This window comes from Tigriopus californicus, chromosome 11, assembly GCF_007210705.1.
Source record: "Tigriopus californicus strain San Diego chromosome 11, Tcal_SD_v2.1, whole genome shotgun sequence".
NCBI lineage: Eukaryota > Metazoa > Arthropoda > Copepoda > Harpacticoida > Harpacticidae > Tigriopus > Tigriopus californicus.
The window spans coordinates 8,031,194-8,042,984 of record NC_081450.1 but is presented as its reverse complement, the minus strand read 5'-3'; the positions used below and the strand labels follow the sequence as shown (position 1 = coordinate 8,042,984).

Genomic DNA, 11,791 nt, shown 5'->3' with positions numbered 1-11,791 from the left:
ACTGATCACTTTGCATTCTTCGAACGAAAATCCTTGAATTCATTGTTAAATTCTGGTTGTTTTATTAGATCTTGGCTTTGGTACTGGCTTAGCTTTCCGGATTGCTCAAGAATTTTCTAATTTGTTGAACTATGTCTCACGGAACCTTTACGATATTTTTTCTTCTTCTCTTATTTGATCGAGGCCGTACATCCGCCCTCGCAAGTTCAGGGAAAAATAGACAAATCGCAAATCTGTTGATGAAACTGTAGAAATAGCATTTTGTCAAACCAACAGCCAAACCCACTTGTTACAATAATCCTTTTACCAATGTGTGCAATTTTTCTGTAGTTCCTGCTCCCTCCAATCGGTGAATGTAAAAAATGACCACAATGAGGTTTCGAGTTTCTTGAGAGTGGAGCAGCATAAGATTCCGTGTTATGAGGAAAAACTTCCTCTTTTCTAGTTTCGGGCTACATGGCCAATTTTCTAAAAATAGAAATGACACTCCCAGCTGCAAATTAAACAAGAGCTTTCATTACTCATGTCTAATGGACAAGACTGATTCAAGGAATATTTTTGGTGACAGTCTGTGTTCAGCTGATCTCCTTTTTGCGTTTATTCCCACGCAGTTAATACTAACAGAACTAGAAGTAAGACAAATCATGCCGAGTAGCAAAAACACGTTGGAAGCCATACGGTATGATCGAAGCAATGGTGTTTTGGAGGTTTTGGACCAATTGCTGCTTCCTCTGGATCACGTATATATATCAGTACACAATGTTGACCAGGCCTGGACCGTTATTCGGAATATGAACGTAAGTGTTTCGAGTACAAAGCTTTTTCACGAGATGTTACATCCTGAAATGAATATTTTGCTTCGATGACAGGACATTCAGAATTAAATTATGTGTATAAACCAATAAGAAAAAAATTGACACATTCTAAGCGGCATCACGTCGAAAATGAATAGTGTTAGTCGCTCTACAAAAAATGGAATGGATAACAGTCGGAACGGATCGTCAAAATGTAGTTCATTCAAGACAAAGGCATCCAAATAATCGGAAGCAGAATTCGACAAGATTGCTTTGACCAGAAGGGATTATTAGTCATTGCTGAAGTTGTCCAAAGGTTTTTAAAATTTTCTTCTGTTGTTCGGATGAAGTACCACTAACGACATTTTTTGTGTCTTTTGGGTCGTAACAAATACATAGCTTTTAAATGAAGTAGAATAGCAGTTTTGTTTGTTACTACTGCTTGGCGAAAATGTTATTGATGAAAGTTGAAATCTGACGAGTAATACGTGCGTTTATCACTAATTACTTTACAAAGCTGGAAATTAATCCAGGGGATGACTTGCAAATCATCTCATAACTAGCTGTAAAGGTTGTTGAACTTGAATCGTGATCTCAGAGTGGATATCTCCTATCACGGCGAATGAAAATGTTAGATTACTTTTTGGCAATGGGAAGCTAAAAAAACTTGAACTTCGTCGGGCTATCAGTTCTTTGTACCAAGGACATCATGTCATCAGTGCCACATAGTTATTCTAATTACAACTTTAGGTATTGGACGCCACCAAGAGATTTTGAGCCCACAAAATCACCTTGTCCACGGAAAAGTTCAGCGTGAGGTCGGGTATGGAGGCTTCATTATCAGTATTAGTCTTGCCTGACCCATCACAGCTATTTGCAATCCGTAATTCACCAAATCGTGTGATGTCACTGACCTCAAAGCGTTTCTTGGTCTCGTAAACAAATAGAAAACACTTCTTTTGAGCAAAAATTGAGCAAAAATATGTGACTTGAAGACGTCAACATATCCGTTCTCAGTCCTCGCTCACTTCAATCCAATTATTCCCATGAAACCAAATGTATATTGTCTCCAAATACTTCGGTGTGCATTGATGCAAGACCATGAAACCAGATTGGAAATCGGTCCAATGCGGATTTGTTTTCAACTTGACGCTAGTCCCTCTCAAGAACGTACGGGACTCGGTTAGCAATTCTTCGACATAACTTTATCAATTTCACTTGATCAAATAGGTTTCTGAACGGTAGCCTCTGGGTGCGTAATGGCGTCCAATGTAATGATGGGCACGATACCTCCAAAGTCTCAAGCATTCAGCGCAATACCGGTCCAATGAAAGATTCAAAAGGCATCATTCAAGCTTATGCCTTTCCCCGAGACATTGACAGTGACACCAAAATGGATCAAAATAAGATCCAGCTCACGTAACGAACCTTTAACTAAAATCATAACATATTGCTCGAGCCACATCCTTGTTATGTGTCACACTCATTCAATCAATGTTTCAAGTCTCTTCTACCTATGCCATTATATAATGGCTTTATGCGTCTACATAAAGACAACCTGAGGAAATCGTTTCCTCAGGTATCATTCTCATTGGCATCATTCGTTTCCTGAAACATTCAAGCACCGATTGAAATAAGTGATGCCAATGATGCCAATACTCTAGACTTTTTTCTCGTACCAGATCTGCTTATGGTTGCAACATAACGATGAAATCACACAACTTCTATTTTCCTCGAACCCATAATGGGACGTCCTAATAGTATACATAATATATATGTGTGTCAAATCTTAATCCAATGAGACCCAAACTCGCAATAAAGATTTTATTTTCCTCGCCTTTTCCTCGCCTCGCCTTGACAAGCTGCCAAGGTAGATTAAATGATCCTTTCCTCTTGATTTCGCAACTCAAAAAGATACAAATTGCCTCCAAGCAATTATTTTGGCAATCTCTGTTAATTCACAGCCTTCTAGAGATGGGCACTGAAACAGTGAGGGAATATTACAGATCCCCCCCACCCATTCAAATTAGCATATCTCATATTACAATATCACAGAATCCCAAGATCTTGTCAAATAGTCAAATTTGAGACCAAAACCAAGCTTTGGTTACTAAGAAGATGAGAATGAGGTCACGTGGCAATTACCAAATCAAAAAAAAATCTTTGGTCTGCTCTCAATCAGTACTCTGAAACGACCCACTCAACAAATAATGCTAAAATAATTTGCCTTTTTCTGAGGCGAATTGTTCATTTCTACATTTCAAAAAGTGACTCACAGTCACCCTAACAAAGAGTGATGTGATTGAAAGGGCATTCATAGTTCATATATTTAGAATTCAATCGAATAGAAAGTTGAAATATACTGTGCGCATCATGCCATTTTGAATTGAAATTTAGCTTGGCCAACATGCTGAGGGTGGACGTTGCGGTTTCAAGTCAAATGTTTTTCGGATAAATTTGAGGTTGCGTTATTTTATTCGTATCCTCTGGACCATCAAGAACGAAAAATTGTTAGGTTTTAAGATTTGGGCATGGCTTTGCTAAATGAAATTTTCAAAAACATCAATTCAAATTTAGCTTATTTTTATGAAAGCCACGGAACTCGTTATCAACAATGAAATTGTGCCCCATGATGTCCTGATTTGTATCCTCATTTGTCTGGGCATTTTTTTATTTGGCAAGATATGGCTTGGGCTTCCAGTGAGGAGTGCATGGGAGCTAGAAAATTGGCCCTACTTAGCAATTTCAGAGCCCCTGGGTTAAAAAGGATATAGTTTGAAATTGAAGCATCAAATGCCAATTTGATAAAACCAAACGTGATAGAGCAGAGACCATTAGTTGTATTCAAATGCCTAACAGAGAGAAGAAAAGCTCCAGGGTATTCAAAATGAGGCTTCAAAGATTTTTTTGTTTAAATTTTGTTCATGGCTCAGGCAGGGGAGAGGAGATCGACCGAGATCGATACTCCGCATGCGATGAGGCAGACTTCCCTGATTGAGCCACGGACTTCTAAAAATATGGACTAAAACCGAGCCTCCCACTCAATCGGCCTGCTCTTGCTCATTGCCACCCTGACCTACTTTTCAAATCATATTCCGAAAACAAGAAACGTAGATCCCTTCAATTAAAGGTAGGTCATTTTCATATCGTTTACTTGTTAAGTGAACTGTTTCAAATTTATGTTGTCAAAGGCTCAAGTGGTAGACCAAGAGCCAACCGAATGTTCAAATCTTATTTAGCGTTTACAACATAACTTTGATCATGCTTCCCTAAGCAAAGGTTTGGGCTCAAATTTGGCCAAGTTTATCTATTGAACAAGATCTTGTGGTAGTATGAAGCGCTTATTTGGGAAAAGATGAACGGTTCAGGAGATACCAAATTTTGGCTTCCGTGCGCAGACCGCATGTCTAGAAGTCCGAGATTGAGCAAAGAGAGGATAACTAATCGAAGGGACGGGTGAGTTGGCCTAGACATAGATTTCTAGAAGACATGGATGGCGCACGGCAAAAAGAAGGTGACCCATAGAGGGGAAAGAGGCGAGCTCTCTGTTTGAAAGAGCACCCTTTACATCATTTTCAGTGCTTCTTTCTTCATGGAAAATACAAAAATATCAATAGTTACGAATTATTAAGACAATTGCCCTATTTTTAGTTCCTAATTTTCTATCATTCATTCTTCTTTAAAGCTAAGAATGCAAATTCCAGCAGTGTTAGTAAAACTCTCCTCCCTTGACAAACCCAAGATATAGGTTTCAATGGGCACTTATTGCCAATTGTAAAAGCAATACATAATACCTAATATAGTATGATATTTGCAAAACTCTTCTTTCATCTCTACCCAAATTTGAGCTTCTAGTTACATTAGCTTAAATCAATATGAAACTTTCAAATATAACTTGACCCTTCCACTTGGATATTACAATCAAATCTAAATGATCCAAAGCAACTCTGTCATACAAAATTGTAAATGAATTGAAAATGAGCTTCTCAGTTTCCACATGTAGTCTTCCTCAGTAGAAAACATTTAATGTTGAATTGAATTGGAAACAGCATGGTGTTGAACTATGACAGCAAGTTCATGAGGTGCGTTATAACTCCTACAATCCAAAAAGTATGTCATAGTTAGGGCGGGGAAGGTATTATGTACTTGTTTTTTTTACAAGTAATTGAGGTTCAAGAACATATTTTCAATTTAAAGGAGCTCCTTCTATGTGATTCCTTCTGGGTTTTTGTTTGGTTTTTCCCGGCTTTTCTAACCGCTACAAGGAATATAATCCTTAGTGCTATTGAAATGAAAGGTTATATTCATCTATCCATTATCTTTCAATCTTTGCATGTTATTTGGTCTACCAACGAGTTTGAGTTGGCAGACCGAGCTAGGCCTGGAATGTAGGGTTGATCTGGAACGCTACTTCAAAAATTTGTCCAAGTCTGACTTCAAAGATGCAACCGGATCTACAAGGCCTACGAATTCCCTCTGCTGTACGGCCAAGGCGGACAACTAGGACTTCAAACAGCTAGGGAAATCTGCTTTAATAACTTTTACTGAAAGACAATTTTCTTTTTTTTTGGTATTGTGCAATTCATAATGCATTTCAATGGTCAAGGCAATTTGCGGCCCAATTCTTCATATTTCTGATTTTAGGTATTCATTTTAGTGGTGTTTGGAAGAGGTTGTAGACCCGGGGTATTAATAGAGGGAGTCAACTCAACAAGTATCTTTATTCGTAGAGAGAAAGACGGAACTCCTGCTTGAGGCAAAAGGTGGATCGAGGGTTCCCCAGAACCTGTTTCTTTGAGTCATAGATCGGAGACCGTCTGGGGAGAAGGAAGGATTGGAAGAAGTAGAAAGTAGAATCATACGAGTGTTAAAGAGAGTACTAAAAAGTTATTCTTATTCTTATTCTAGGATGAGACAGTGATTCCTGCAGAACATATTGTAAAGGACTAAGATCAATTGGTTTAGTATAGTTGTTTAGAGTTAATAGAGGTGATAGTTAATTATGACATATGTTTAGACTTTAATTATTGCAAGGATCTCTTATCAGATATTTGGATGGTTACGCCACAAACCCAAGACTCAGCTTCATCATTACAGCTTAAGAAGTGAGCATATCAAATTTTTGGATTGATACGATAACTCTTGCTGAATTTCAAAATGAAGTTATTTTCAAAACGATCTGATTATTGAGGAATTCCAAATGTTTTCAAAGGTTTTTGCTTTGGCTACATATCACGTCACTCTATTAGTTATACATTGACAAACAGAAACTTTGTTCAAAAACAAGAGATATGCACATGTTTCTGCCACTTTCAATTAGACTTAAATGAGAGTTTAAAACATTAAGTACCAGAAGTGTCACTACTTGCTCATTCTTTCTTACCTCTTCATTGTGATTTTTGCCTTCAGAATTTCCCATGGACACAACATTGGTGATTTCACCATATTGGAATTGGGCAATTGAAGGTGAAATTCACATTTGACCACAATGCAATGGAAAATACCCTCGTGTTGAAAACACTGAAAGAACACTTTCACTTAATCATAGATAATCATGCCTAGGTTTCCCTGGACAAAATATGGCCAACAATGATGTTATTTTTACACTCAATTAACGTAGATTAGTGAAGTACCTGAGTTCAGGCGAAATGTTTTTCCGTTATGGTCACTTCTTGACTCCAGCGCAACCAGGGTTCAAACAGATTTGATAGCCAAAGCCAGCTTGACTTTTTATTGGAATTTAGTTATTGGTCAGGGACATGGTTTAACCATGAAATGAAGTTGAAAATAATAACAAGCATTTCCACAATAATGCAGTTCCAAATATTTGACACTTGGTAGCTTTCCTTCAATGAAGTGTATATATTAAACCTTATCATTAGCCTCCTCATTTGAAAAGAGAAGCCCTGAATAAGCAATTTCAAGGCGAATGAATCGGACCAGTCAAACATTCCAGCCCATTTCACCACTTTATGCTAAACTATTGACCCAGCCTATCAAGCCAAGACTAAACCAGCCTTTAGACATAATACAGGCTGAATTGGCGTTGCTACTTTGTCGTTTCTCCCTTGTGGGTCACCCAAGAAATAGAATCTGTGACAGAGCGGAGTCCATCTCTTTTTTTTTAGAAGTCCATGGCCTAAACCATAATATGGTTGGATTCTTCCTTTTTTGACCCAGCAGATCCAATTCTCGACTGAACGGTGCAGATTTGAATTTATCTGCGTTATAAAAGATCCTAGAAACTATGATTTGAGAGGAAACTTTAAAAAAGGAAGTGCCTGACATCTTGGTTTTTCATCCTATCACCCACTTGGCTAAGTAAAGAAACTACTTGCATGTATGCTTTCGTAGTAATGCCAGTTTCCAAATAGGTCCTATACATAACGTCCCTAATTAAAACACTTCTCAATACACTCCAAACCTTCTGGATGAAGTGTCCTTCTGGATGAAGTGTTCCATGGTCAGCTGCGCGTGGGAAAATGAAGACACGGCGGATTGCGCTCGCCAGAAGTAAATGCATGGCAACACTCTTTCATTTGACCGTCATTGAAAAAGCGATAGAAATATTCTGGAATTTGGAATTTGCTATCGTCGTTAGTAAGAGCGTCAAGAAAAGGATCAGGATGCGATTGATCATGGACAGCGTAACGGTAACGGTAACGGACAACCATCGAGCTGGATTATCGCAACCTCTCCGACCGAGTGGTTGTCGAGAAAATCTCGCTCTAGCCTCGAATTGCCAACCGCCAAGAAATTGGAACGTTAAGGATTCGACTTTGGTTTGGCATAAAAGCCAAGTTACCGTTTTTGAGCATAAGGATTGGTAGAAAAACACCAAATGCTAAATCTTTGAACCATTTAAAAACAAAGTATTGTTCGTTTGTGTGCGTAAGTTGGAAAATGAGAACCATTTAAACACATTAAAGGGTACAACGAAACACAGTTTGGCTACATCAAGCTCCTCAGGCCCTAAAATTTTGATTGCTATTATGAAGAGAAAAATGTGAATGTTCCTGAGGCTGTGATGGCTCATTTGAATGAGATGGAAAGATAGATCCGAAAATGCTCTCAACTCAACAAAATTTTCAGCGCAATCAAGGCCTATTCAGAAGACTTTCCAGTTTATCCTCGATCTTTAGAATGTCTAGTGGGTAATACTTTACAACAGGTAACTCAGGGACAGCTGCTTCGTTATCGACAGTGAGAAGTGACCAGTTTGCACTTAGCACGTGTTATGTTATGGCGTGCAGTGAACGGCGCGAATAAAGTGAACACGATGGAGCTCAAATGCAAACTGATTTATTAAGCGTTGAAAGCACATCAACTATGATGAGTCATGTACAGCGTTACAAATGAAAGCTACAGATTATTACGTATAAGATTTGTTACACTACAGCATGAAGTTGGGATCCAAGGCAAAGAACCCTCCCAATCAAGCTGCCACAGGCTTGCGCCGCACCCTAGGCGCCCCCAGGCTCATGCAACCGAAAGGTCAGGTTACGTTAGGTTAAGTTAGTTTTTTGAAGTTTGTTTAAGTTAGATTGGATTAAATGTTCCTTTCTTTCTGTAATCAACTCGTTATGGGCGCACTTTTGGTGCCTTTTTCACTCTTACTCATGGTCACAGTTGCTCACCGTCCCTGAGTTACCTCTTGTAAAGTATTACCTGTCTAGTGGAACATTTTAAGACCAGAGTTTCTGAATTAGTCTTGGACGAGGTCATCACCCGGAAGCTTCATTTTATGATGGATCAACTCAGTTTGCCTATGCTAAGCAACAAGGAAAAAAGACAGTACTCTCCCGATCTGCTTACTTGTTGCTCATTGTGGCAAACAACATCCCCTGTCCTGTACCGCCAACTCCTGGCTGAGAATATTTTGAGCCTTCCAAGCATCAAACATCTTAAAATATTTACCAGTCCATTAAGCAATGATGGTGGGCTGAACGAGAAAACAAAAAAATACCTTGGCGAGCGTATCAAGTCCCCTAATGGACGCGAGAAGGTCTTGGTTCTAATGGCCGACGAGATTTATTGTGCTCAGCGTGCCGAGTTCATGGGTGGAAATTTCTTCGGATTAATGGACGAGCAGCAACCAGTCACACCGTCCTTGTGTTCATAGTCGAATCCGTGGCTGGCCCTTACCGAGATAACGTTATAACGTTGCCTTGTCCCCAATGACTACGATCGACACGAAAATTATGAAGACCACCACGTACCAAGTCATTCAGGCTCTGTAAGACCTTGGTTGCCGAGTCACATTATTGTCTTTGGACAATGCCAGCGCAAATAGAAAGCTATATGTTCAAGAACTTTGCCATGGACTTTTAAAACCCTCATCCAGAAGTACCATCCCAACCCTTCTTCTTGTCGTTTGACCCCGTACATTGGTTCAAAAATATCTACAACTTCCAGGTCCGAAACTATTTGGAATGTCCACTTTTCCAGACCCCAGTCGTGATTCATCCCTCATTTCTCCACATTGAAGAATTGTTCCACATGGAGAAAGGCAAGCCAATCAAAATGGCTTACAAACTGACCCACAAGGTGATCAGTCCGTCTTCCAAAGAAAAAACGAATGTGGGTCTGGCAGATGCTGTATTTCACGATTCAACCATCGATACCATGGAGTTCTTTGTGAATGAAGGTACAAAGCCTGACTGGAAAGATCCTGTGACATTCCTGAAAATTGTTCGTTAATGGTGGAACGTAGTCAACGTGGAAACTCCAAGTGGTGGCAAGCAAAAACTAGACCCGCAGAAAGAACCAATTCCATCCCCTGAGTCGGAGAGCCTTGTTTTTTTCAAAGTTTTGAATCATGGTTTGGATTGTGGGAGAGTCTTGATGGATGTCACAAGTTGAAAAAAGGTATAACAAGAGAGACCTTCCTGGCAACAATCCAGACCACAAGAGTCATGATCCAAGTTGCCAAACATCTCTTAGAATCCAAAGATTTCCAATTTGTACTCCTTGGCCAGCTTCAGTCTGATGTTATCAAATCTCATTTTGGTTGGGTTCGCCAGCTAGCTGGAGGAAACTACTATGTGTCTCTACGCCAGATTTTGGAAGCAGAAAAGTCCATCAAGTTACGACCTTTAGTGCGGTTCCCAAAATTCACAAAGTAGTGTTCAAGTCTGTGATTAAAGTGGACCAAAGTCAGATTCAGAACAGGGCCGAACTCATTTTGGACTAAATTCCAACAGATGAGGACATTAGCTTTGAGGACGAGGATCAGAATATCCTCTACTACGTAGCCGGATACCTTGGAAGGTCGTTGGCGAACTGCAAGAGCTGTGAAGGCTGTAAGGTCTTGTTTGTGAAGGACAAAGAACTTGCCGTGAAGTTCCAATGTCTAAACAACGAAAGTGATCGAATCCTACAAGTTACATTCCTTGCACAAGTGAACCGAGGAGGCCCAACACCCCCAAGTAACCTGATTTTCGCCTTCTGTCTGCAGGTCTTGAAGTTTTATAAGATCATTCAGAGGATTTCGCGTGCCAATGAATTATTGATGACGTCCAAAAACCAACGAGATGTGTTTGCTGCAGCTCTTTGCAAGAAACTAAGCTCGTCAATTTCATTGCGCCCTTGTTCCAAGCCAGCTGCGACAATGGCCATGAGTTTGAGGCTTTTTGGAGTGAGATAGCTCGGCGTTTGTTCAATTTCTTAGCGAAGAATATATGCGCTGACATTAATTCCAACGTACATGCAGCCAAAAAACGTACCAATGCGGCAGTTAATACGTCTGGATCTCGCAAAATTGCCAAGGCGCAATCGACCACAACGTGAATAGAAGGAGAGTGGCCATTTCTAATATGATAATTATAACTTAAGCTAAAGCTTATTCTAAGGTCACAGACCTTTAATCTAACCTGTAAAGTCAATACCTTATGAATAAATACCTGTAAGGAATTGCTATGCATTCATTTATGTCCATTTCATAACAAAAAATAATAGTTTGAGATAGAATGAACAGAAATATAACAAAACAGGGAAACAAACTGAGAAAATAATGTTCAAAGTTGCAATTAAGCATATTTCACTGCAAAGAAGGTAGGACACTCATCAAAAGTAAATCCATATCTTGGTTGCTCTCTGTATAGCACTAGACAACCACTCGGTCCGCTCTGTTTTGCCTCCGCCATCCCGTGTCTAGATATCTATGGATTAATATACAAGGACTGTCATTATGAAGTAGGATTGCAGTTTAAGAAGCAAATAAATTGTTATCCAGTAACTATGGAGATGCAAAGAGCCCGCACCACACCTTGAGCCCGCAGAACGGAGACTGAAGAAAAATCCGGACCTGCAACACCAATACATCTCGGGGTATGAAGGAATATTTGGATTTGGTGCCTGATGGAGAAGATGAAGAATGTGTTCACCTTCGAATGGCCCCTGTTGGGGAGATGGTGAAGATATTGTTTCGTTGAGACTTTACAAAAAGTAGAGGAGTCGTGGGGAGTAGAGGTAGCTAGCGATTTGTATCCATAGTCAATCAATTGATTCACGATAGTTTGAGGCTTGATGAAGGAAGCTCGAACTATTGCTCGTATGCCCTGATTAGGGTGATAACCGGAGGCCTTAAGATAGGTCTAAGAAATTGAAGCCCATGTACTAGGTGCTCTCCATCTCAGAGAGCTATCAAGGTTTTCACCCAGTGCTTGGGTCAAAATTATCTATGTAAATCCCGTCCAGTGTGGGAATCAATGTCGGGACGGAACATTGTATTTTGGCGTCTCTCGATATGCAATATTTTCACAATCTCGTAAAGAATGGGGTCTGTCAAATCGTGTTAATGATTGAGTTACTATTATTTGATATGTGTTTAAAGTCTAACTCTTCTAATGATTCATATCTACCCTACACGGAGACACAATGCTTGATTATCTTTTTAATAGGATTCTTAAGATTAGCGACTTTTCATTTTTGATATTCATATGTGCGGGAGTAAGCGTCAGACATTCTGTTAAACACACATCATCATCACCGACCTT

At 39.6% G+C, this 11,791-nt stretch overlaps 1 protein-coding gene across 2 annotated transcripts in view; it reads left to right on the top strand.

Annotated features, from left to right (window-relative positions):
* The first annotated feature begins 598 nt into the window (after window positions 1–598).
* Window positions 599–11,791, top strand: part of LOC131889870 (methylthioribose-1-phosphate isomerase-like) — a 42,871-nt gene continuing 31,678 nt past the window's right edge. Inside the window, exon 1 of one of the 2 annotated variants that reach the window (XM_059239084.1) lies at window positions 599–797. In XM_059239084.1, coding sequence (XP_059095067.1) covers window positions 645–797 — 153 coding nt within the window. In that variant the 5' untranslated portion in view covers window positions 599–644. The remainder of the gene's footprint in view (window positions 798–11,791) is intronic. The other variant, XM_059239085.1, reaches the window with a different exon arrangement.